The sequence below is a fragment of the Notamacropus eugenii genome, chromosome 1 (assembly GCF_028372415.1).
Source record: "Notamacropus eugenii isolate mMacEug1 chromosome 1, mMacEug1.pri_v2, whole genome shotgun sequence".
In the NCBI taxonomy this organism is placed as follows: domain Eukaryota; kingdom Metazoa; phylum Chordata; class Mammalia; order Diprotodontia; family Macropodidae; genus Notamacropus; species Notamacropus eugenii.
Window position 1 is genome coordinate 412,867,635 of NC_092872.1, and position 27,836 is coordinate 412,895,470.

The following is a 27,836-nucleotide window of genomic DNA, read 5'->3' on the forward strand; positions in this document are numbered from 1 at the left end:
GTGACCACATGAATTGATGTGCCTCTCTGCCAAAAACAAAAACACTTTTAAGTGCTGAGCTTCTTCAGAATCAGCTAGGTCAGATGGACTGATCAGTCCATCCCTGAGCCGCAACAGTGGCATTTATAAGCCAAAGAACCATAGAGAATAAAAGATTCAATTCCCAGGACTATGGGCAAATTATTTCTTAAATGAGACAGGGTTGGATCAAATTTAAGGTCCTCCAGATATAAAGCCTATGTTCCCCACTATTTGGCACAAGGAAATTTTTTTTCCCCTTTCAGAAACCTACAATCCAGAGAATTTTATTCTCAAATCAAGTTCAGCACATTTAAAAGGAATAGTATATACACATGAAATAAAAGGGCCCAAGTGTTCTTGGATACTGTGTTTCTTCCTCTGAAACAGCATCGAAGGGAGCATGCCACAAAACAAAACCAGTAAGTAGGAGATAGTGATGAAATCAGCTTCCAACAATGAGTACAGAGATGTAAAAAGGTAATAAAATTATTTCAGTCAATCTGTTGGAGGGAGAATAAGGGGACAGGGTTCAGTTTTAAGTTCTCAAAGACAAAAGCTTTTATTATTTCTCCCAGCAGCTCATCCTTTTCTAATAAGATAGGATTCAGGCCAATACTTGGGGAGGAAGTTAAAAGTCACAGGATGATTTACCTCAAATCACTAAAGACTATATTGAGCTTACTTCAGTTTTTAAAAAAATAAGTTATTTCAGCTGTTCTACAGCACAAAACATTGCACGAATCTCCCTTAGGAATTTAACAGAATCAGTTCTTAGTCTCTATGAGCTTAGCGTGCTACCTATTGCTAAAGTGAATAAAGACCACTTATTCATCTACTGGAGGCAGCAATGATTTCACCACTCAGCAACCAGCCACAATCCTTTCTGAAAAGAAAAGTTCACTGGTAGGACATAGCAGACCAAATCTTCTGCTTCAAGCCCTTAACCAAAAGACTAATACCTTTTAAATATCTTTTACATAATGTCACAAAACAGAAGACAACAAACTTCCAACAGACTTTTCCTGTTAAACTACTGCCCCTCTAGGCCAAGAAGAAAGCAGGAAACAGGGCTCCTGAACCAGTGCCTTGATTCTGGAGTTAACAGTGTTCTCTAAGAAGCTGTTACTACCAACAACTAAGATGGAAAATAGGAATCTTCTTTACCAAAGAAAAGAAGCACCAAACAGATAATTATCTTGTATAAAATATGCAGAACAAAGTCTACTAGATTTTAATTATTTCCCTTGCCCCTGCAGTCTAGTTCTGTAGATCAGTAATTGGCTGTAGTCAACTGTACTTTGAGAAATCATTCAGACTAACTTTGAGATGTTACAGAATTAACTTTCTGCATTAGAATGATTCAAGCTTTGCAAAAAATATTTAAAGAAACAATCACTGCCTCCCCAGGAATATTATCCTCAGTAGAACTGTAAATGGATGACATCTTTCCTATGTCAAGTGCAAGGTGGATGAGGAAGAGAAAGAAAAGTCTAAGATACTCTCTCTACGTAACAGTGAGTTCACCAGGGAAAACAACTTTGCTCACAAGAAAAAGAAACTTTAGAACCCTGTAGGAGTCAACACATTCATGTCTCTTGGTTTGATGTTATGGGTTCGTGGAGGTTGTTTCTTCCCTTCCATCACTGGAAGGTCCATCTTAGGTGGCTTGAAGGTTGCTGGGTCTTCTCCAGTTCTAGTAGCCTGAACCCGAATGAGCTCCATTGGTGATGGCTTCTGAGTACCTCTGTAGGACTGGACACTGAAACCTGAGTAAAACACAGAAATGGAAATGATCTTAGGACAAAAACAACTTATAGCTATAAATGCAGTCAAAGTTTGATTTAGAAAACTAATTCAGAAACCATCTTAGAAAGTTTCAAAGAAACTTAAGTCCTTTGTGATCATTTATACAGCTTGGTGACTACCCATCACCTCAGAACTAAGAGGAAAAAGTGCTTCTTGGCAGGAAGGGGAAGGTAACTACACCAGAAAGTACTAGCATAAGGAAATACTCTTTTTTTTTTCTCTTAAGTGTCCCTTTATGACTGCATTTAAATATTAAGTAACACACTAGGTTAAGGTTAAGACTACATTATCTCCTACCTACTCCCTATGTGTTAAACGATACTTATACCACTCCTATCCCCACTAGTGTCCTGGAAGGATTTTAATATTCCTATTACAATGTGCAATCTTGGGTAAGTGACACTATCAACCACAGTTTGTCAGTACATAAAAGAAAGTAAGCAAGTTCAGAATCAGGGGTGAGGAACCTGAGGGAACCTATTCTTTTATTAAGGGGATTTGTTCTCTGAAGTTTGGATTCAATCAAAAAGGCCATACTTGAGCAGCTAAGGGGCCATGTGGCCTCTGATTCCCTACCCCTGGTTAGATTATCCCTGGAAGATTTCCTTCTAGCTCTTAATTCTATGGCCCTTTGGTCTTAAGTAGTCACATAAGAAACTTGTACTGCTTTGCAAATCTTAAGTACTATGTAATTGGCAGTTATTAAGTTAATTAATTTTACTGCCAATGGTAATAAACTTTGAGCAGGGCTAGAATGGAAACCATCCAGACAGCCAACTATGTAGGTTTCCTTTCTTATCACAGAAAAGCTCTTAAAAGTGACCCCCTCAACACAGTACCAGTGTCAGATTTCTGAAGAGTTCTTGGTCCAAAAAGGCTCCATTTTTCAGATGAGGGTTTGTCTCTATCTCCATTTCCAGAGTCCATGCTGCTGACATCTAGGCCAGGTAAGGAAGTAGAAGATCCATGAGTAAACCAGCCTCTGGGCTTTTGCTTGGGAGAAGAATGGGGTGTATTACTTGGAGAAGACTGGGTTGAAGCAATCAGTCTATCTTCTTTTGTCATTTCTCCATTTTGTAACTTCAATTTCTGTTTGAAAGAGGAAAAAAACACAATCCTTTGAAAAAAATTTACACCTACTTATAAGCCTTATTAAAGAAGTATAAGCTAACAGCTTAATTCAAGTCCACATGGGAAATTATGGTCTGGAATAAAGCATCTTTCTTTGCTTACTCCCCACACCATACTCATCTTGAAGTTGATGGAGCAAGGAAAAGAGCACTTAACCGCAAGGCAAAGAACCTGAGTTCCAATCCCAGCTTTGCCATTTACTTTGGGCAGATCATTTCTCCTTCGCAGGACCCTAAGATTCAGAGCTGAAAGGTAACTCAGGTCGTACAATCCAACTACTTACTCCCCACTCTAAACAGATGAGAAACTAAGGCTACGAAACATTAAATAATTTGCCCAGAGTCACACAAGCAATGAGGAGTAGAGGCTAAGATTTGACTCCAGGACTGACTTCAAATATGGTGCTTTTTATGCTACATGTTCTGCCTCTGAGCCTCTACTACTTATCCATAAAATAGGGATGTTAATGCTTGCATCATCTTCCACGTTTTTGTAAAGAATCGAATCTGTGATGAGGTGATACAAAATGAAGTAAGCAGAGCCAAGAAAACAATATTAATTGAAAGAACCAAGTCAATCAAAACGAATGTTGTAAAATTAAAAAAGAACAAGAGTGGCCCCAAAGAAAAACTAGTGAGAAGACGTCTGTCTCCACTCCTTTGCAAAGAGGCACATCCTTGGAACACTATATGTTGTCAGAATTTTTCAATATATTGATCAGTTTTGCTGATTTTCTTTCTCTTTTTAAAATAAAATTTTTCTTGGCATCTTTTAACATCACCAGAATTTTCCCTAGCATCCCTCCTCTTCCTGCCTCAGAGCCATCTCACAAAAAATGATTTTCTAAAGGGAAGAAAAAGAAGAGGAAGGAAACATCAGAAAACATAATAAATCATTTTAAAAACCTGAAAGAGGAGCGAAGAAGGGGTATTTTCTCATCTTGGTTTTTTTTTAAATAAAGAAAATACTGGTTATATGGCTTATCTGGGAGGAAAATGTAGAGCAATACAATGGGAAATTTAAACTATGTAAAACAAAAGATATCAGTAATTTTTTAAAATAGAAATTTTTTTTAAGTCTTAAAAGCACTACAAAAGTAAGTTGTCATTACGTATGCCAATCAGTTAATCCAGAATTTATGAGGCATGAAAGTCATTTTTTGCAAAGTCAATGTTACACATTAAACAATAAGAAATGTTAAGATTTAAGTCTATAAAATAAAAGTCCTGGTACTGCCACAGAAGCAATTATCCGAAGTCTGAGAGCAAATACTAAGTTTCTCTACTTTGCAGCTGCATATACATGCAGCTACAGAAATATGTGGATGAGGGAGGGGAGGTGAGAGCTGTGTTCAAAACAGAATACTTGATATTGATAAAATGCTAAGACATCTTAAGGACAAAGACAAGTATCTGGAAGTAAAGTGCCCAATGAACTTGATGAACCAAATGAAAAGTGTCAAGAGTGGACAGGGGGATGATAACCAAGAATGGAGGTGCAGGGTTACATATCACAATTTAGGAGACTAAGTAAAAATGTATACTTCTAGACAGGAAAGTATTTGAATAAAAGAAAATGCCATCTAAGCCAAAGTGAAAAGGATTCTTGGAAAGCACTTCCTGAGAACATTTATTAAAGAAATACAAATGCAAAAGGCAACGTGGTATATTAAAGAGTCCTGGACTTGAAGTCATGAAGCCTGGAATGGATTCCTGTTTACAATCTGTTTGAATTCAGGCAAATCAGTTTGCTCTAAAATGAGGCTAACGTTTGTATGACCTGACTCACAGGGTTATTATTTTTTTCTCACAACATGACTAATATGGAAATATATTTTGCATGACTACACATGTACAACCCGCATCAAATTGCTTGCCTTCTCAATGGGGGGGGGGGGGGGAATTTGGAAATCAAAATTATAAAAAACGAATGATAGTTGTTTTTATGTGTAATTAGGGAAAAATTTTTAAAAATAAAGAAAACAAAAGTGATTACAGCCTGGCCCTAATGTAAAGAGGAAGACTCAGTGAATATATTTAAAAATGAGTTCAAAATTAAGCAAAATTAAGCAAATTAAAATTAAGCAAAAGCACCAATTTCCAATTCATGTAAAGTGACAAAAGGCACTGGATTTGGAGGTCAAGCAGCTATGTTCAGATTGTGGCTGTGCTTACTACATATGTAACTTCAAGCAAGTTCCTTAACCTCTCTGGGTCTCAGCTTTCTAATCTGTAAAGTAATGAAGTTGGGTTTAGCAATCTCCAAGGTCCCTTCCAGTTCCAGATCCTATGCATTACAAGCACAAAATGCCACTTTAGGTGATCTCATGATTAACTAGGAAAAACTGTATGAGTAATAGGTTACACAACTATAAAGAGGCAATTGCAGGGAACAAAGTACTACTCACAAGAAGGGAAGTAAGTGGACATAACAGCTAAGCTGGGACAAGGGTCACGGGTAAAATATTTAATTTCAGGCCAAGATGCCAGTTCACCCAGTCCTACAAACTGGCTAAGAACTTAATGTTATAAAAAGGCAACTTGTCATAATGGATAGAAAGCTATCAAAAAGACAGAGAGAAAGGCCCAAAACACTTTCTGTTCCACTTCTGACATATACTGGCTAAGTAACCAGTCACTTAAGACACTAGACAATCTTTGAAGCCTAAAAGTTGCAGAGAATTGGCTGAACTGCACAAGTAGGAGATTCCCCTATACCAATAAAATCACAAAAAAAAAAAAAAAACTGCTAAAGCCAAAACTTCACCAACTATCCAAAGAGTACCAGCTTTGAATCAGAAAAATGAGTTGGTTTAGAAGTAGAATAAGGCACAGCCATTTGATTTCTCACTGCAGATATCCTATGTACTTAAAATGTACATTACATAAGGATTCCATGATGGCTGCAATCAGACAGTTGTGCTCAATGATCCTCTGTATCCATGCAAGTCATAGAACAGGGAAATAAATGCTCACCAAAGGTGTGCACCACTGTCACAGAGGATATCCTGCACAAAGTCCAAAAAGACGTATTCCATACAAACTGCTACAATGTCAACAAGATCCATAGTCACTCAATAGAAAGTCTAGCAATCCAGCTAGCAAAAAATGCTACTGCACACTGCCTAGACTGACATGCAATGGGATGCTCAATTCATTAGTGGATAGCTGGATGTATAGATGGATAAATAGATAAGATAGACCAACAGATGTTTTGAAAAGTCACAGTGAGACAGATTCTGTGCACCTTGTATCTTTCAGATCTCAAGAGATCTACAGGAAACCTTGAAATGCATTAGACAATCAACAAACTTTTGTTATTTAGTGATTGTTATTTTATTAGTCAACTATTAACTCCCACCTTCTCTTACCCCCACTGAGAAAGAAAACAGTCAAGCAAAATAAATTCCCACACTGGTCATATCAAAATAGAAAAATGTCCTCAAACTGCAGTAAGTCCATTCCCCATCAGGAGGTGAGTAACAGTTTCATCAGGAGTCCTCTGCAATGATTGGTCATTGTGAACAGAATCCCTAATTCCAAGTTATCTTTATAATACTGTTGATATTACACAAAATGTTCTCCTGATTCTGCTCACTTCACTCCTGCATCAATTCTTCTCAAGTTTTTCTGAAATAGTACCCTTCATTTCTTACAGTAAAATAGTATTCCATTATATTTGCATGTCTTATTTTTTTCACTCTAGAATTCTCACTTCATTTATAAAACATTTTCTATCTCTTTTTTATATTCTTCCTTAATTTATCCCTTAATTTATCCAGGGATTCTAGTTGAACTTGTAAACTGTATTGTTCTTTGAGGATTTTCTTTTAGATACCTAGAGTCATTCTCTTCTAGATTTGTGTCTTTAGCATCTGTCTTCATAATAGCTTTATTTTTATTCTGTTCATTCTTCCAGCCTTTTTCTTAACTTGCCCCTGCCACAAGTTCCAGTAGAATGCCAAACTTGACCTCTATCAGCCAACTGGAAAGTTCTGCTGGTTTGGAATGACAGAACTGCAGGCTCCCTTTGGTTTGGGATTTCTGCTTTCTTTATTTGGATGCAGGTTTCAAACTAGGCTGGAGGCCAGAACTGAGACCCAGCTCCATTCCAAGGGTTAGAGACCCTTAGCTATATCTTACTACTGAGCTTTCCTTCTTGCTCTACAAAGCCTAAAAGCCATGACCACTTGACACCTGGTACTTAAATCCCTGGCACAGGTCCTCTTCTCGGTCTGCCCCCATTCCATGACTCAGAATTGGATAACAGGTCTGCTGTTATGGCAAATCTGCTAATTGGTATTCTATTGCTACATCCTTCACAAAAGTTCAGACGAGATGAATATATCTACAAATAAATACTACAAGACAAAAGAAAATTAATTGAGACCTAATGTGCTTAAACCCTATGGATTACGGATATGATCACAGAGAAAAATTTTTGGAGTTCTGGTAGGACAGAGGTAGTACAGTTATAGGTCATAGTGAGATCTAATGTAGAACTACTAAGGCAAACGAGGAGGCTGACGGTGCTGGGAGAAGTTGTTTGAGGGAAAATTAATAAGTCTACTAGTGAAGATTACTAGAAGCAGGTTTAAAACATCTTGAGATGACAACTGAAGTTAGGAAAGGGATATGATGATGTTGATGGATGTTGTGAGTGATGGTGGTTGAGAGTCTTAAGGAACAGTGAGGAACAGTAATAAGTCTATTCTCTCCTAGTTTATATGGGGAATGAAAGAAAACATAGCCAGTACCAGAAAGAGGGTAGAAGGGTGGGGGTAAAGGGGTGTAGGAGACCAGGAATGCAGTATTTTCTATTTAAAAAACAAGGATGAACAAGAGACAAAAATGTTGCCAACTCTGTACCTGAAGCCCTTCAACCTTCATTTGACCTGCCAATTTGTAGTTCTCTAGCACTACATTTGAAACCCCAGGGTCACCTCCATAATACAATGAGAGTAGGAATCAATGGAATTAATGCCCCTTGGATAGTCATAATATAAGATAGAAATTCATCAATTAATCTGCATTTTTAAAGTGGATGAATTAAAAAGATTTCTAGTGGGGCATGCTGGGCATTTTTATTTATACTTAGTTCTAAATTAATTTCTCATCTGCACCAGTGGTACTCAGTGAGGAAAAAAAGTTCCCTACCCTCTGCTCTAGACAATCAGTTTGAAGTCAAGCAAGGACAGGCTCCTTTACTTGACTGATGCCATCTTACCTGGCAATCTGGGGGCATTTCCAAAGAGTCTAATAACTAAGAGTTAAAGAATACCAGAATATATTTGTAGTGAAGATCAAATGAGATTACTATTTAAGCCCTTGTATTACTAGACAAGGCTTGCATGGAGACCTTTCAGCTCAAACATGAAAGGAATAATTTTTTTTTTTTTTACAAAAATGTAACAGCATTTCTTTTTTTCAAAGGAAAACCTTCCATTTTCCTTAGTCCCATTCCTAAACACTGTGCCAGCAAATCACCACTGAGCTCTATATATAAATTACCTCTCCTTTATCAAGTATTATAGAAAACTCAAAAGTCCAACAAATGTTATCTACCTGAGATTTTAATAACGTATCCAGTTACTTTGAATTGCGTAGCAGTCCTGTGAATCCACCGCATCAAAATGATAACAAACTAGATGTGAACATTTAATCTTTGTACCAAGTCACATAATATGACATAGGGTTAAAAAACAATTTCATTTAGAAAGAGATGAGAAAGCGGCAATAGATACTGTGACACGTCAACAAATTTGGCCCGAAAAAGATGATCCTCCATTGACTTCAAGTCAATCTGCATTCTGCAGAATAAATGCTGGGATACTATATTACATAACATGGGAATGATTATTTTCCACCTTCCTCACAAGGTAGCTATGAGTCAAAAACTAAAACAATCTAAAAATGAGAGTTTGTTATATGAAATAACATGCTGTATTTTTTTATGTTAAATAATCTAATGAGGGAGACAACATCAAACAACACTGTACATACAAACAAGATCTATACAGGAAAAACAAAATAATTACTGAGTGAAAGCACTTCTTTGTAGGAGGTGGGATTTTAGGTGGGACTTGAGGGACACCAGGAAGTAGAGATGAGAAGAAAGGCAAGTGACAATTTCTAAATTGTTCATGCTGTTATGTACTCACATGGACTGCCTCTGCTACACGGTGGTACTTGGTTTCTTCTGTGGTGAGGCCTTTATGGGGAGTGTATCCAGCGTCTGTCAACCCTGCCTGCTGCTCAAAGCGCTGGATGCTTTCTTGTGTCTGCTCTGAAATTGAAGACAAGTTTACACACACATAAATAGAAAGGTACCCCACACATTAGCCATGAAAATGTAGTTGCACACTGGAAGAGTGATTAATGAAAAAAGTTCTAGAACTGAGGATAAGTCAACCTGCCCCAGTCTTTCCACTATTATCAATAAAGAAATTAAAAATAATTTAATACCAATAACCTCAAAAGCAGTGAGGTAGTTTCTAGAGAAAAAATAAAATCTAGGAATGCATGTGTAGAACCCATATGGGGAGGAAATGGGGGAGGGAGGGAAAATCTAAGATTTATGGAAGTGATTGTGGAAAATTGAAAATAAATTATTTTTTTAAAAAAGAAAGGGCTTCTTCAGCAGCTACCAATAAGGCTTCATGAATAGGAGGCTCCCAGCAAAACCAGACTGAATAATCTAATGAGGAGGGTAAATAAATATGATATCACAGCAGGATTTTCAGAGTGATGTTAGTATGAACGTTGGGATAAAAGTGAATTTTACTAGGTATTTACTAGGTCATATGAAATTTAAAAAAAGGAAATAAAATTTAAATAATGAAAAAACAAAAAGAAATCCTAGGAGAAACTATTCTAAGTGACTTCTTCCATCCTAGAGATCAGCCAGAAACCCAAGGGTAACAGGAAAGAGGGATCTTCTCCAGCACCAAGGTGCCACAGCCTTCTCGCAGAACTAAAGACAGACAGGGCTATGTCCTGGGCAGCAAGAACAGAAGTCTCTCCTGAGAACGCCCCACTAAATTTGAAAACCTCATACAAAAACCTTACACAGCCAGAGACTGAAGTTCCCAACACTCTGTCCTGAGACAACAATGAGGGACCTTAAGAACACTGTGAAACTAAAAGATCCAGGAGGGCCTACCCCATAGGAGATGAGTACAAGACTCCAGGGATTTTCAAAGCAAGACTAAGAAACAATAGGAAGTGGAGACTAAAACCTCAGTTCAGGCACTAAAGTTGGACAGATGAGAAAATAAAACACCAAACAGTATCAAAAATTATGACAAATCTAGAGATCCCCAAAGACAGTAACTCTGTAACAACTGTAAACAATGATGAATCAAAGAAAAGAAAATGGATTTTCTACAAGGACTGCATAAATACCTAGGAGAAATGAAGATATAAAATGAAATTAAAGCTCCTAAGGGAAAGAACTGGAAGAATAAAAAGAGAAAGTATCCAAGAAATGGACCCCCTGAAACCTAAAATAAACCAAAGGGACTTCCTTGACTCCATGGGATATCAAAAAATATTAAGACAAAATCAAAAACCAAGAAAACAGAATAAAATATAAAAGCTGATAGCAAAAACTGGTCTGGAAAACAAGTCAAGGAGATTTTTTTAGGAATCAATCATTGGACTCTCTGAAAACCATGATTTGGGGGGTGCAGTTGGAGCAGACACCATAGCTAAAGAAATCATAAATGAAAACTGATGCTCAGCCACTGAATTGCAGACTTTGACACCATCCTTCCAAAGGTATCTGTCCCACTACCCTTTCCATCTCCCTTTTGTATGTTGTCTTTCCCTATGAGAATATAAGCTTCTTGAAGTCAGGGAGTGTCTTTTTTGCTTGTATTTGTATACCCAGTGCTTAGGACCAGTCCCTGGCACATAGTAAGTTTGCCCAAAAGGAGAAATCCCAGAAACATCACTGACAAAATCCAGAGCTCCCACAAAGCAAAAATACTGCAAGCATCCAGAAAGAAAACGGTTCAGGTATCTAAGGGTCATATTCAGGTTCACACAAGACCTAGCAGTTTCACTAAAAATATGAAATCTTTGAATACTGCAAAATGCAAAAGAGAAAGGATTACAACCAAGACCCTACCCTGCAAACCTATGACTGGAGAGGGGAAGGGGAGGGCTTAGGGGGAAGATGGACTTTTAAATGGAACTGAGGACCTTCAAGCATTCTGGCGGAAAGATCAAAACTAAGTAGAACTTTGAAATACAAACATAGGAATCCAGAGAAACACAGAAAGAAAAGTTACTTAAGCAATGAAAACTTATATAATGATGTAATACTACTATTCTAAAGAGGGAAAGAAACAAGTATCCCTTCAGAACCTTAAGGTGTTAAGGTATTAAGAGAGTGAATAGGAAAATAAGAAAAAAATGAGGTTCTGTGGCTAGACTGTGTCTATAAAGGTACGAAGAGGGGAAAGGTAAGGTAAAAAGAATACCAAAAGGGTAAAATTTGTTATTTCTCAAAATTCAGATCCATGAAAGGGTATACCAACATGAAGAGAGGAAGAAGGGAAAAGAGGCATCAAGTGAACCTCACTCTTATCTGAACAACCTAACTCTTATCTGAAACAAAAGAAGGCTAAACTCACATACACAAAAAGAGTTGGGTGCAGAAATACAGAAAACACAACCAGAGCAAATAGGGGAAGGGCAGGTTAGTAGGGAAAAGGAGTTTGAAAAGGAGGCTTCTACCTCTGGGCAGAATGGCTAAACACGGGAAAGAAAAGCCAAAACTATTTCAGGAAATGCTCTTAGATTGCGTTTTAAACAAGTGAGAAATGATTGAACAAAATGTGGTATATAAACTGCTGGAAAACTATCATCCTGCAAGAAACTATGAAAGCGATTTTAGAGAATCCTTAGTATAAACTGATACAGAAAGAGAAAACAAGGAGAACAATTTATAAAAGGATAGCAACTTTTAAATAATTTATTTCTCAATTAAGCATCTATCTTCTCTTCCTGCCATATCCTTCCCCTGTTAGGGAAAAAAAAGAAAAACAAAACCCTTATAAGAAATGGGCAGAGCCAAGTGATCAAATCTCTCCCATTGGCCATATCCAAAAATGTGTCTCATTCTACACATTTAATCCAATGCCTCTGTGGGGAGGTGAGGAGCATGCTTATGTTTCATGACTGGTCTTCTAGAATTATGGTTGATTATTTTTTTAATAATAATTTTATTTTTCCCCAGTTACATGTTAACAACAATTTTTAACAATTTTTTTTAAGTTTGAGTTTCCAATTCTATCTATCCCTCTCTAGCTGCCCTCTCTGCAATTCAATATAGGTTATACGTGCACAATCATGTAAAACATTACCATATTAATTTTGTACAAGACTCTTAACAAAGAAAAATAATGTGCTTCAGTCCATATTCAGATAATACCAGTTTTTTCTCTGGAGACAGAATGTTGCATCACAAGTCCTTTGAGATCATCTAGGATCACTGTATTGCTGAGAATAGCTACAACACTGCTGTTACTGTGTACAATGTTCTGGCTCTGCTCCCTTCATTTTGCTGCATCAGTTCATGTAGGGCTTTCCAGGTTCTTCTGAAATCATTATGGCTGTCATTTCTTATATCACAATAATATTCCATCAAAATCATATACCACAGTCATTCCCCAACTGATGAGGGTTCCCTCAATTTCCAATTCTTAGCTACCACAAAAATAGCTGTTATATTTTTGAACATACAGATCCTTTTCCCTTTTTTTAAAATCTCTTTGGGCTACAGACCTAACAGTGGCATTGTTTTACCTAACAGTGGGTAGTTTTGACTGCCCTTTGGGCATATTTGCAAATTACTCTCCTGAATGACTAGATTAGTTCACAAATTCACCAACAATGCATTAGTGTCCCAGTTTTCCCATATTCCCTCCAACATTTATCATTTTCCCTTTTGTCATATTAGTCAGAAGGTGTAAGGTGGGTACCTCAGAATTGCATTTCTCTAAGCATAGTGATTTAGTGCATTTTTTCATGAGTACAGATAGCTTTGGTTTTTTTGTCTGAAAACTGTTCATATTTCAGTTGGGGAGTGGTTTGTATTCTTAGAAATTTGTCTGTTTTCTATATATTGGGAAATGAGGCCTTTATCAGAGACACTTGTAAAATTCCCCCCACCCCACTTTTCTGCTTTCCTTCTAATTTTCATTTCAGTGGTTTTGTTTATGCTTTTTACTTTTATATAATCAGAATTTATCAGTGTTATACTTCATAATGTACTCCATATCATGCTTGGTCATAAACTCTTCCCTTATCCATAGATCTGACACAAACTATTCTATGCTCTCCTAATTTGCTTATGGTACCACCCTTTATGTCTAAGATAAATCATGAATCCATTTTGACCTTTTTTGGCCTACTGTGTGAGATGGTGGTCTATACCTAGTTTCTGCCATACAGTTTTCCAGTTTTCCCAACAGTTTGTCTAATAATGAGTTTCTGTTCCAAAAGCTTGGATCTTTGGGTTTATCATGTACCAGATTACTATGGTCATTTACTATAATGTTATTGTGTACCTAATCTATTGTACTGATCCACCAGGGGCAGCTAGGTGGTGCAGTGCATAGAGAACCAGTGCAAAAGTCAGGAGGACCTGAGTTCAAATCTCACCTCAGACACCTGACACTCACTAGCTGTGTGACCTTGGGCAAGTCACTTAACCCCAATTGCCTCATCCTGATAAATATCTGCTCACTGGATTCAGATGGCTCTGAAGGAGAAGTGAGGCTGGTGACCTGCACAGCCCTCCCTCACTCAAAACAAAGTCAAGTGCAAGTCATGTCATTATTTCTCTGATAGCATGGTCTTCTTCAGCAACGAATGAAGGACGAACACACACTGATCCACCTCTTTTATTTCTTAGCTAGTACCAAATTGTTTTGAGATCTGGTACAGCTAGATTACCGTTGTTCATGTTTTTTTTTTTCATTTATTCCCTTGACGTTTCATTCTTCCAGATGAATTTTGTTATTTGTTCTAGCTCTATAAAATAATTTTTGGTAGTTTGATTGGTATGGCACTAAACAGATTAATTCAGGTAGAATTACTGTTTTATTATATTGGCTCAGCCTACCCATGGGCAATTAATATTTTTCAAGTTGTTTAGATACGACTGAAATTTGTCTACGCAAATAGACTTCCAAGTATTTTGTTGTCTACAGTTATTTTAAATGGAATTTCTATCTCGTGCTGCTGGACTTTGTTGGTAAAACATAAAAATGCTGATGAATTACATAGGTTTATTTTGCTAAACTTTGCTAAAATTGTTAACTAGTTGTCCACTAGTTTTTCAGTTGATTCTCTAAGTAAACAGTCATATCACCTGCAAAGAATAATAAAGTTTTGTTTCCTCGTTGCCTATTCTAATTCCTTCAAATTCTTTTTCTTTATTGCTACAGTTAGCATTCTCAGTTCAATACTGAATGACATAGGTAATAATGGGCACTCTTGCTTCACACCTATGATAAAAATTTGGAAAGCTTCTAGCTTAATATTATAGATAATGCTTGTTGATGATTTTAGATAAATTACTTATTTTAAGATAAGCTCCATTTATTCCTATGGTCTTTATTGTTTCTAATAGGAATATGTGTTGTATTATGCTTGATCATTTTTAAGACATCAATTGTTTTAAGTTCTTAAATCTTCCAAAGTTGTAGTTATATTGTTCTCCCTAAAACAATTCTTAGAGGTAACTAGGTGAAGCAATGCTGGGCCTGAAGTCAGAAAGAACTAAGTTTAAATCCAGCCTCAGACACTAACTAGCTGTATGACCGTGGGCAAATCACTTAACTTCTTCTGTTTGTCTTAGTATCCTAAACTGTAAAATAGGATAGATAATAATAGCCCCCACTTCCCAGGACTATTATAAAGATCAAACAGATAATTGCAAAGTGCTTAGCAGTCAGTGCCTGGCACAGACTAGGCACCATATAAATGCTTACTCCCTGTTCCTTCTGGTTTTGCTCACTTCTCTCTGCATCAGTTCATACAAATATTTCCAGATTTCTCTGAAACCATTCCCTTCTTCATGTCTTTTAACAAAAATATTCTATACATTTAAATAATTTGTTTAGTCATTTCCCTCCACTTGTGGGCACCCCCTTTATTTCCAGTTCTTTGCCATCACATAAACAGCAGCTATAAATATTTTTGTACATATAGGATATACTTCTTTGATCTTTAGAGGTAAAGTACTGGTAGTGGTATCACTGGGTCAAAGGGAATGCACATTTTAATACCTTTGGGAGCATAGTTCCAAAATACCTTCCAGAATGGCTATACCAAGTCACTGTTCCACCAACAGTATATTAACTTGCTTGTTTTCCCACATCACCCCCAACATTTCTTATTTCTCTTTTTGTCATCTTTAACAAACTGATAAAGAGGGCCACATTAAAAAGAAAAATAACTTTGAAAAGACTTAATAACTCTTAAACAGTTTTTGCTGGAGTTTTTTCCTCTTCCCATACTTGTTTGTTATGTCTGGGAGGAAGAAGATACTGGAAGAAATTTAGATGACCTATGAACAAAAGATATCAATATTTTTAAAAGCATTTGATCAATGCAATGATCAATCATGTTTCCAGAGAATCTATAATGATGAACTCAAAGACGATGAACTGCAAAAAGGGACACAGACAGGAGTGTCATGGCTGTTGTGTAGATTCATTGTGCTTATTTGTTATGAGTTTTTTTCCTTTTCTCTCCTTTTACAATGGATTCTTCACTCTCTCACTCCCATACCTGTCAATTTTACTTTCATAATATCTTTTGAATATGCCCCGTTTGTACTCCAACAATGCCATCAATCTGGTGCATAGTCCAATTGCTGGTTTGTCAGTCTGCCCCAAGTGTCATCTACCAAAGTGATCTTCCTAAAACCTAGGCTTGACCATGTCACAGGGCATGCTAGCTACCTCCTCATGCCCAACCCAATCAATGGACTCCAGTGGCTCCCTATTTCCACTACCATATACAAATCACATACAAAATTCCAAGTCCTTTATACCCTAGCTGCTTTTATCAATCTTTTTAGACCTTTCATTTCCAAGTACTCTAAAATCAATGCCAATGGCCTCTTTGCTATTCCTCAAACAAGACACTTCATCTCCTGACACCAGGAATTTTCACTGGCTGTCTCCAGTGCCTGGAATGTTCTCTCCCCAGATCTCTACATCTTGGCTTCCCTATCTTCTTTCAAGTTCCAGTTAAAATTCTACCTCCACAGAAGTTAATTCTGACCCCCCTTAAAGCCTTCCCTCTGTTGATTATTTGTAACTTTCCTATATATAGTTTGTACATCATCTGTATGTTGTCTGTCCCATAAGACTGTGAACACCTTGAGAGTAGAGACTATCTTAACTTTCGTTGCATCTCCAGAGCTTAGGACAGTGTCTGGCACACAGAAGGTACTGAATAAATGCTTATTAATTGAGTGACTACAACCCTGAAGAAATCCCTTTGCTCCTCAGGGTCTTCATTTCCTTATATATAATTTGAAGGGGGTGAACAAGATTATCGTTTAAGGTTGTTTTCAGTTCAAAATCATGATTCTAATATATAAATAAATCTATCACCTACTACATGTTTTTCTCTGGCCTTGGTGTCAAACAACCAGGGTTCAACTCTTAGCTATAACAGACACCGACCACTTCACCATGAGCAAGTCACTGAGCCTCTGAGCAAGCAATTCTTTAAGACTCTTGAGGTGTGGAAGTTAGTAACCCGAAATCAGTGGAGGAACCTTCCATACCAGCAGTTCCCACCTAGACAGAATCACAGGTATGGTCCAAAAACAAAACCCTCCCCCCCCCCCCAAAAAGCCAAGTACACAACTAGTGTCAAGTATATATGAAAACAAGAACATTTTGATTGGATTAACAAGAACAATTTCAGTAGTGCAAGAGAACAATCTAATATATAAACAGTCCTCACCAAGGTTAAGTATTGTAATACTTCAAGTAGCAAGGATTTCTGTCACATTCCAAAGGATGCATGTTAGTTGCCAGATTCAATAATATGACTAGCTAAAATCCAAGTCTTCCTGAAACATCCTGACACATTCTCCCAAAAGCAGTGTCTAAGAAAAACTAGCCAGCTGACTCCAATTTTTCAACCAGGTTCAACATTTGTATTCTCTATTAGACTAAATATTCCATGACATTAGTCATGAATGTAGTTAGTATTCCCAGACTTGGAAGAACACACAATCAAGGCTGCTAAAGCACTAACTAGTCTATTTTGCAAACAAAACCCACTAAATCTGACTTTCTATTTTCACATAAACTTTGTAATTGGTTGTACCCCAATTTAATAACTAACAAGAACCTTTTTGTCCTTTCAAACAAAGAAACAATAAGACTGTTTGATATTTTAAATGTAGGAAACCCAGGTTCATAGTAATGTGGTGATTGATCCTGGACTATCTTTCTAAAAATTAAAACTCCTTTCACACTATCTGGAGCCCCAATCTGTGATCTTCAGCAAGTCACTTTAATTCTTTGGGTCTCAATTTTCCATTCTGCAGAAGGAGGGCACTGGCCTAGGTCAATGCTTTCCAAAGTAATTTGGTCACAAAGCACTTGTGTGCTTGAAATACAGCAATGGGAGGCAAGCACAGGTCCACAATCAAATCCATGAGCCACCCAAGAAGCTGGTACACTATATTAACTGTCTCCTACAGAGGACAGGCATTGGTTGTAGTATTTTGCAATTTAGTACCTCACCTTTTAACAGGCAGCTAGTTAGGCAGCTCAGGGAATAGGGTCCTGGGCCTGGAGTCAGAAGACTTGACTCATAGACACTTACTAGATGTGTGACCCTAGGCAAGTCACTTAACCACTGGCTGCTTTAAACTACTGGAGAAGGAAATGGCACTCCAGTATCTTTGCCAACATTGACAGCACTGGAATGCTATGGTCTAACAACATTTCAGGGGATTGGGCTGTGCATGTACATGCATATGTATAATAGGGCTGGATAATTTTTCATGGTTGGATTACAAGGGTAGGTGGATGAACAACAGACTCAGTGGGACTGGGCACAAAAGTTAGAGTACAGGATAACAATAGGAGGCAGACTAAAAGCCTAAACACTCAAAAGGCCCTGCTCTGGCCAAAAAGCTTTTAAATGCCTTGTTAGTATGGCTCATTCAACTCCTTATATTCACACTGCAGAGGACACCAAGGTTCCATGGAAAAGTTTGAGAGATACTAGTCAAAACTTCTGTCATTCTTATCAAAGCACCATGGGATAGTAGAAAGAATATTGGAGTCACAAGACTGGGGTTCAAATTCAAGTTCCCTAAGAGGCTTTGGGGAAGTTATTTAACTTCAGATTTCTAGGCTATAAACTACCAGGGTTAGACTGGATAAGCTCCAAGGCTACTTTCAGTCAAAAATCCTATTCACTAAATTTCAGAAAGCGTATCAGTAATAATTAGCAAGGTCTCCTTTACCAGTCCTGGCACTGTACACACTTCACAATGCCCACATCAGAACTTTATTTACTAGATACATACTACACACACTGTGCTAAACTGCTACCGTTCTTCCACCAACACTGGAACAGCCTTCACAAGTTTACAAAAAGTAATCACTGATTTGCAAGGACTTTAGGCCTGAGTCAATGTGCATGATCTAAGAAGCTAACATGGCCTCTGGATACTGGATTTTGGCTCTTTAGATAATTTTCCAACCACTGCTAAGTCCTGCTACCATTCCAATGGTGGTTTTCCTAACCTGTTTAAACAAGGGTTTCTGACCTTGGAAAGAGACCAGAGAAATGATATTGTGCAAATCAGTGAGTAGGAAGCATTCTGTTGTACCTTACTCCTACTTCAAAAAAGCAGCTGACAAAGCTCTAAACCAAGTCTATGCAAATAAACATCAAAAACAGAAGAGCGAAGTTCCAGTCCAATAATTATTGACTTCTCCCAAGCAACTAAACCTACCCTCTATAACTATCTTAATGAAAATATAAAAAGCAAGCCATCTCTAGGTTTGAACTTCTTAAAAAGCTAGGACCTCCAACTAGGCTGCTCTGCAAACCATAGAGATAAAACATCAGTATGTACTCAGTAATTAATAGCTTTAGCATAAATCTACCTCCCCAACCACCAGCATGAAAACTAAATTTGAAATCAAAGAAACTAGATCCAATCCCAGTCTCCCTGCTTATTACTTGTGCGATTTTAGGCAAATTACTCCCCCTCCCTGTGCCTCAGTTTCCTAAACCCATAATATGAAAGGGTTAGGATGATTTCCAATTCTAAATCCCATGGTCCCATGACTCAACTATTTATCTATGCCTAATAGACAAGAGGGGACACAATTTTAAAATATCCTTTTTCTCCTAAAAGAAAAATTAAATTCAAAGAAATATTTTCTAAAAATAGATATACTGGCTAGACTGCAAACACAAACATCTGAGTACATCAGCTAAGATGCTAGAAACTAAGTTTAGAAGATGCTAACTCAAAGTTAGCCTTCTATAGAATATAACTGTTTTCCTTCTGTAACAACCAAATTAGGAAAAGTGTAAGCACTGGGGAGTAGCACCTGAACCTCATTTCAGGTATTTTGACCTCCACCTACCACCCCCATTTCCCCAACTAAACTCTTACAAAATGTTAAGAGCACTTGCTTACTTGCAATTAGAGAATTCATGATGACGTGCGTAGCCTTGGCCTTCACCACTGGGGCCTTGTTCATTTGGTCACTGGAAGCTGAGGGGGTTGTGGAGAAACTATTTTCTCCTTCCTCAACCTGTGCAGGAAGGGTGAGGAAACACTTTGAAATGGACAAGGAAGAAAATGAAGTCACAAATTCTGTTTGCAAGGTTTACTAAAATGTACCTCCTTCTACTTCATAAATACAAAAACAGAACCAGAACAGAGTCTTAAACAAATGTACTTGTAATTTTAAATCTTTAATTGGAATATCAGCATTTTAGAAATTTAAGTCAACTGTAAATATACATATACACATTCTGACCATGTTAAGTTCTGTATCTTAAGAATTTCCATAATTTTTGGAAATGAATTGCAAGGAAGGTGGGAGAGGATATTGAGGAAATTCTATCAATGGACAATTTGCACTGTGTGCAGGTGGTAAGAAAACAGCCAAAGAAGATCAGCTAACTTGCCCACATCCAATGATTAAAAAATTTTGAGAGAGGCCCATTGATTACAAAAAGCATAATTAGAAGTATATTATAGGCTTGGGTGACCTATAAAACCGTATACTCAAATCATTAAGAACATTAATTTAAGATTTTTAGGTGAAGGACTCAATTAAAAGGCTAAGAACAGTATCCTGGGAATCAGAAAACTATTTCCATGTCTGTCTCCTTATTGGGCAAAACCACCTAAGCCCACCTATAGACAAGGAGGCTGTACAAAGTGATACCTAAAATTCCTTCCAGCTCTAAATCCTATGGTCTTCTCATCCTTAAAGGATAAAGTTAATGGCAGAAGATATCCATATTCTAAGTGCCTATCTCAATGCTCAAATCTTTGGGAGAATGGTAGGAAGAGAATAGGGGGCTGATTCTCTCCCTCCATACAAACCTCCAGAAGACAAAGATGAAGGGAGGAAAGGCAGAAAAGCAGGTAACAGGTACTCCAAAGCAGTTCTCATTCTCAAAGGACTGAAAGTTAAAGATGTCATTACCAAACTGAGTGACTCTATACTGCATCTTCCCCATCCCCTCATGTGCAATCATCAAGCCGTGACCTTGTCTTCAAAATGCTTGATTTCTACTCAAGAAGCAAAGAGGTAAGCTATCCTCAGACATACTTTTTTGTTCTGTTTCCATATATCTCTCACTTTTTGTAAGAGTCTGGAAAAGCAGCTGACATCCAATAAGCAGAATTTCTTGTACTTCTTGTATCTTTAGCACAAAACTTGTTTAATCCAAAACAGCTTCTTTGTGATCAGGTCAGACTCCAATAGTTACCTCCTTAGTCCAATTATTCACCCTTGAAATGCAAAGGCAACACTTGCCCAGGCTGAAAGCAACCTTTCTGGATTTAATAAGACTTACTGATACATAACAAATAGAAAGGAAAAAGCTAACCTGGAAGAGATGGTAAAACCCCAGTTTCACCAACTGACTTTAGAAAAATGAGTCTGGCCCACCCTCTTCAGCACCTCCCCATGGTTTACCAACCAAAGTCCAAACTCCCATGCCTGCCATTCAAGGTCACCCACAATTGGAACCACCTCACCTTTCTCAACTCTTACCTCTTTGTAATATGCTTCTACTACTTTCTATTCCCTAAACATTACCTATACTCTATTGCCTTTGTGCCTTTGCTCAAATTTTGTCCCAAGCATACAATTAGCTACTTTAAACCTTTTAACTTAAGTTCCTAGTTATTTAAAGTTCACTTCAATGTCACTTCTTCCAGGAAGGCTTCCTGATTCCCCATGGTTGAGACCAATTTCCCCCCTCAGACCAAAGAGAACTTTGTTTTGCACCTCTCTAATGTACTCATGACGTGATACTGTATTACAATAATGTGTATAAGTCTTAGCTATCAAACAGACTAGTAGCCCTAAAGGAATGCTTCTTAACTAAATTTTTTATCTCCTGTGCCTGGTGGTGTTCTGCACACAATAGATGCTCCATGCTTCAAGTTTGCCCTAAATGTTATGATATCACTTCCCAATTGTTCTAACCCTCAAATTTCTCCCATTCTTAAAAGGACAGAGGTATACTATAAGTTTTACATAAAACAACAGCTATTAAATACCTTGGAAAGCTGTTGGTACTTCCGATCTGGGATGACCGGCTTTTTCCACAGAACCTTACTGCACATGTCAGATGAAGGTGGAGTCATCGGTGTGGGATCCTCCAGGACATCATCATAACTGAATGCCCGACGATGCATTCCAATTGGCAAAGACATCTTGCCTAGAAGCCCACCTGTACTGTGCTCAATAGCTAAGAACAGAGATGTCCATAATAAGGATCACATGTAGTAGTACATTGGTTAACGTATAGGCAGATTCCATTTTGAAGAAATTTAATATATTGATTCTCCCTACTGTCAAAGCAGAGGAAAGAAAAACGGAAAATCAAAATGTTGCCACAAAGCAGCAACACCAGAGTGTAAAGACAAAGGGGGTTTAGAGGATTTATAGGAACTCTGATATTACTTAAATATCCTAACACAAGTCCCCTTCCTCTCTCTGGGCCCCTGGTTCCTCATCCATAAATGAGAATTAGACTAGATGACCTCTAAGGTCCCTTCCAACTCTAAATCCCATAACGTTATATGGTAGGATGTCCACAAGAAAAAAACTTATCAAAAGTCGTGACAGGTAACATAAAATGTCCTCATCAAAGATCACTATACCTAAATGCAGGTGATTTCCCAACTCCCATAATAAGTATTTCTTTCCCTAAGGCTATCAAAGCCATATTAAGAATTACTAAAAATTGACACCTGCTTTTGGTGAATATTTCTATTCACCTATAAGTATTTAGCATGGTCTGTATCAGAACCTTTTTCAACTATAACACTGCACTGTCTAGTTTTAATTGTTGAGAACACATTTCAATACCATTCCAAATTCACTTCTTTTGGTAAAAGCTGTCACATTTCAAACTGATCCAACACAAATTGGAGGAATCTTTTGCTAGATTTGAACTTTGCAAGGCTGAGATAAAAGGCAACAACACTGTTACCTAATTCCAAGGTTACTCCCACCTGAAAGCTTCCTCTTTCATGCTTCAGTAGGGTTTCAAATAAGTTTTCTAACCAGGAATACAAGGTTCATTTAATTAACCTGCTCTTCAAATTAAGATTGTTTGCTTAAATTCTAGATTAAAAGATGAATTTGCCTAATGACTGGTTAACTTTGATCTTATACTGAACAAGACACCTAGATACCCAATAAGCATTTGGAAAGTGAACAGATTTCCAAGTACAGGATACTACTTGCTTTTCAGTTTACAGAGCATAATAACTGCAACAGTTATTAATCAGTAATAATAAGGGCTAGAAGAGAAGTGCCTCAGTTTCTCTATGTCTAGGAGTAAGAGATTGGACCAAATGAACTTTAAGCTTCCTCCAGTTCTAACAACTTGATTCTATGAAAATATATAAATCAGGGTATCCACAGAGGAAGTGGTCATTGAGGGAATTATGGGAATCAGTGGCAAGAGTGAAAAACATGCAACCAATCCAAGCTGAATTTTGAGCTGATTCCATACTAGGGAAATAATGCTCATGTAAAACAAAAGATTTGAACTAGATGACTTGTAAGGTCCCTGCCAGCACTACGATATTATGATGCACTGTTAGGTAAACTTTGGAGTGAATTGTAAAAGACATTATAACCCAAATGTTTATTTAACAGTCTTTGATACTACTTGACAATGCTAACTTATTTGCTGTTCAGTCTTTTTCAGTCATGTCTGACTTTTCATGACCTCATTCAGGGTTTTCTTGGCAATGATTTACCATTTCTTTTTCTAGCTCATTGAGATGAAGAAACTGAGACATGAAGGGTGAAGTGACTTGCCCACGGTCATATAGCTAATAAGTGTCTGAGGCCAGATTTGAACTCAGGAAGATGAGTCTTCCTGACTCCAGGTTCAGCAAGCTCTCTATCCACTGTACCACCTAGCTGCCCCATGCTATCTTATATTCAAAAACAATTAAATTTAGCACTAAAAGCAAAACAATTAACAGGGTACTGTCAGCATATACACCACTAAACTCCCTTTAATATCTCTAGTGGCTCCCTATAACTTACAAGATCAAATATAAAATTCTGTTTGGCATTCAAAATCTATATAATACCTGTATTTCCAGTCTTTTTAAACCTTATACCCCACCCCAAGACACTCACTCACATTCATTCATTCACTCTCTCTCTCTCTTTCCCCTCTCTCATCCAGTGACATTGAACTCCTTGTTGTTTCTCTCACAAGACACTCCATTTCCCAAATGCATTTTCACTGGTTGTCCCCCATGTCTGGAATTCTATCTTTCCTCATCTCCACCTTCTTGGCTTCCTTAAAGTGCTACCTAAATTCCTACTTTCTACAAGGCTTTCCCAATCCCTTTTAAAGTTGTACCTTTCCTCAGTTTATTATTGACAATTTATTCTGCATATATCACGTTTGGAGATAGTTATTTTTGTGTTGTCTCCCCCATTGCTATCTGTGAGATCCTGGACAGCAGGATCCGTTTTTTACCTTTCTTTGTATCTCCCCAGTTGGACAGGTCTAGTGGCATAGGATCAAGCACATAGCAGGCACTTAATTATACCTGCTGACCTGATAACAAAGGGAAAGATGTTGACACTAGGATCCAAGAATTTAATTACTGGTCTAGCATAGATGCAGAAATTGCAACAATGAAAAATCCAATCATCAACTAAAGTAGCTAATTCATAACCAATCAGAATAGCATAAATTTTTCCGTCACCATTAGGCCAAAAAATGCATTTGTGAATTTGATTATGAATGACTGTTTAATAATACTCATTTCGGAATTAGCAAATGCTATACTTCTAAATGAATCTTTATGGATCAAATTTTGACAGCCATAAATCTTAAATTTAGCTGACAAAAAATTCTTCCTCTCTCCCCATGTCAGATTAAAACCTCTAAGATCTCCCTACTAACGGATGCAAAGGGTCTACTTTAAGAGTTCACTTCATCCATCTTCCTGACTATGAACAGGTGTACTTCACTGCCTCTAACCAAATCCAGATTATTGCTAATGACAAGTTGTTTCAATGTTCTCCATGCCTCATTCCCTCAGTTCTGACCTCAGTCCTCACCAACGCTTATTCTATATTCAAAAACTCATAGGAGACTAGCAAAATACAAGCTCTCAGACCCTGGGTTTCCCCCTTTTCTAAAGAGTACAGAAGGCCGAGGACAGGGACTGGTGTTCCCTAATGCAAATATAAATGAAGGAAGGAAGGTTTCCTGGTGTAGTGGAAAATAACAGCTGAAAGTCAATAATCTAGGTTCTTGATGACTTCTGCTAGTCACCAGCTATGTAGCCTTAGGCAGGTAATGCCCCTGCCTGGGCCTCTGTTTCCTTATTTTAAAAAGGAGGGATTTGGACTGGCAATCTCCAAGGTCTCCTCCTGCTGTAACATTCTGTGAGTCTGTGAGAGAATATAAATCAGAATAGCCACTTTTTCTATGGCTAAGATGATTTTTTAAATACCAATGTTAAATCTAAAAACAGTTTACAAATAGAACTTCAGCTTCAAATGAAGCTATTCCTTTCATACTACTTCAAATGACTGAACAGATAAAGTATGACTTTACTAGAAAAAACTGAAATTACCAGGCACATCTGGCTCTCTGGATGATGCCATGAAAGACTGTGATCCAGGTGTTTCTCTAGATAGATATCCAGAACTCTGATTCCCTGTCACCAAATAAAAATAATAAAGTACATTTTCATATACTGAAAGCTGGGAAAACAAGAAATAGTACAAAAATTACTTGATACTTCTACAAACACAGTTTAGTTTGAGAATAACACAATGTAAACACATCATTTACAGATAATTCCCTGAAAAAATGGTAAGACATCTACTAGAAATAATTAAAAATCAAAGCCCTCCTTTGATGCCTGATCATGGTAATGGTGTGATTCTTGAGTTCTTAAGTAACAAAAGCCACGGCAGACTGATGCTAATCAATGTACTCATTCTGAAAGGTCATCTCTCATGTAGCCCAAACCTGGATTCTTAAATTTTTGCATCAATAGACAGATCCTTCTGGCAATCTGATTATGTCTACGAATCTTTTCTCTGTATGTTTTAATTGGATAAAATACACAGAATCAAAGAAAGCCAACTGCAATGTGATACAATTATGGAAATGTTTAAAGTTTCCAAGTTCATGCACCCCTGAAATCTGTCCATTAACAATTCCTACTCTAAGCTATTCCAGGCAGTACCTGTCCAGTGACTGACATCTGCTGCCCTGCCCTGATTTGGTTCGGAGAAGCTTATCACCTTTGAGATGGCTGTAAAGGTGATATTTTAGCCAAGGTTAACTCATGAAGACCATCTCCCAGAGGAAACTATGGGCCCCTGAACTAAGCTAAGTCTAAGGTCTAACTTCAATGGTTCTCCTCCACATTAAAAGAGAACGCTGTAAATAGTTAAAGTGAACATCTGCTTACCAAAGTCTATGGAAGTTATGCAGATAAGAAAGCTGTCAAAAGGGAACTTTCTGCAAATAGTGATGGACTAGCAAAGAATTCCAAACAGCGGTGATGCAGAGGATCGACAGACTAGAATTAAGCAAAACAAATTCCTTTACTAAGTTCTCTCACAAAAAACAACCCCATTCTGACATCACATCCCCCAAAAAACACAAATTCTGTAAACACTATAGTTTGTTTACTTATAGTTACAACAGTCTTTGAAAAATGCTCTAACACAGTTCTACCACAGAACCCATTAAAACAGATGAATGAATCACTGAATCTCAAAATAATGACTCTGGACTTAACAATGATTCAAGAACTACAAAAAGGCCACGTTACCTCCAAGGCCATTCCAACCATATGAGCCACCAGTAATTAAAACTGCCCTAGTGTGGATGTACCATAGGGATTAGTTGAGGGAAGTACTGAGATATCCTTAAAAATAAAAATAAAAAGAGGCCTGGGCCTGGTCTGGGACATTACAAGGAGGGATCTGGGCTTCCACACTAAAAAGCTTTCAATTCCACTCATTTTTCCAAGCCTAAGGCCCTTCCCATCCCTCCCAAGCACAGACTACCTTCCCCACCCCAAGAAGGAGGGTAAACTAGGCACGATGAACAAGACCACCAGTTCTTCTCCCATCCCACTTCCCAGGTCGAGCCTTTACACCATACCTACCGGGCCTTCGGGCCTGTGCCCGTCCGTACCCCCTGCCACCCCTCACAGCGTCCCTCAATTCATTCACAAAGCCTCCATCCCCCATTTACACAGTTCCCATTACGAACGTTAAGCCACGGACCTCAGGACCCCACGGCCACACAAAACCCTCCAGGCCCAAGCCGCCGCAGCACCCCCAACACAAGGCCCCCAGAATCACACCCCTACCCCCCCCCACACACGGACGCCTTCCCCAGACAGTCCTTCTCCCCTCCCTGCCCCGCCCCCAGCCTGCCCTGGATCTCTTACCAGCTGGGTTTCCGTGAGGAGGGGGTGGGATGGAGGAAAGGAGGGGGAGAAGAGACCGTCCGCAGCCCGAGGCTCCGCCACGGACAGGAAACGGAGACTAACAAGGTTCTAGGACCCCGTCACTCCCTAAGCGCCCAAGCACCGAGCGAACCGAGGCCATGACGCAAGCTAAGACCCAGAGGGACCTCAGCCAGGAGAAGTAAAGCGAAGCAACTCGGCGTCGGCAAGCCGGGCCTTATAACAGCCGTGGAGATCGCGAGACTTGGGGCGGGACGCGAAGTGGCCGGCTGCTTTCCGAAGGGAGGGGAAGAAGAGGGAAAGGAGGAGGCGCAGGAAACGTGTAGACGTCTCTCCGGAGCCCTCTGGGAAATGTAGTTCCTAATGAAATAAACCCCGCCCCAGGCTTGCTGTCTGATTTTACTGGCGGCTGTAAAAAGTCACGACTTCTACCTGCCTGGCCCTCTAGTCCCATCTCCTTACCCCTCCCCTCAAATTTTATCCTTAACTTTCATTTATTCGTTCCTTCAATAAACATTTATTAAGCGCTTACTGTGTACTAAACAATGTGCTGAATACTCGGGATGCAAAAAGAAGCAAAGGACACCTTTGTCCACACTTTCCATCTCAACAACTCAATTCCATTCCATTCA

The 27,836-nt window shown here is 38.2% G+C and overlaps 1 protein-coding gene across 5 annotated transcripts; it reads right to left on the reverse strand.

The window, feature by feature from the left end:
- Positions 1-289: 289 nt before the first annotated feature.
- Positions 290-27,482, reverse strand: KIAA1191 (KIAA1191 ortholog). Of its 5 annotated transcripts, XM_072631077.1 has the most exons (9): positions 27,187-27,450; positions 26,194-26,304; positions 25,345-25,428; positions 24,234-24,314; positions 21,778-21,968; positions 19,669-19,786; positions 9,119-9,243; positions 2,667-2,916; positions 290-1,787 (listed from the first exon to the last, which is right to left on the reverse strand). In XM_072631077.1, the coding sequence occupies exons 4-9, from the start codon at positions 24,271-24,273 to the stop codon at positions 1,582-1,584; spliced, it is 930 nt and encodes a 309-aa protein (XP_072487178.1). In that variant the 5' UTR covers positions 24,274-24,314; positions 25,345-25,428; positions 26,194-26,304; positions 27,187-27,450; the 3' UTR covers positions 290-1,581. The 5 variants fall into 5 exon arrangements, with proteins under 5 accessions (XP_072487178.1, XP_072487180.1, XP_072487179.1 ...); XM_072631079.1 differs by lacking the exon at positions 24,234-24,314 and having other exon boundaries at positions 27,187-27,482; XM_072631078.1 differs by lacking the exon at positions 26,194-26,304 and having other exon boundaries at positions 27,187-27,397.
- Positions 27,483-27,836: the final 354 nt, after the last annotated feature.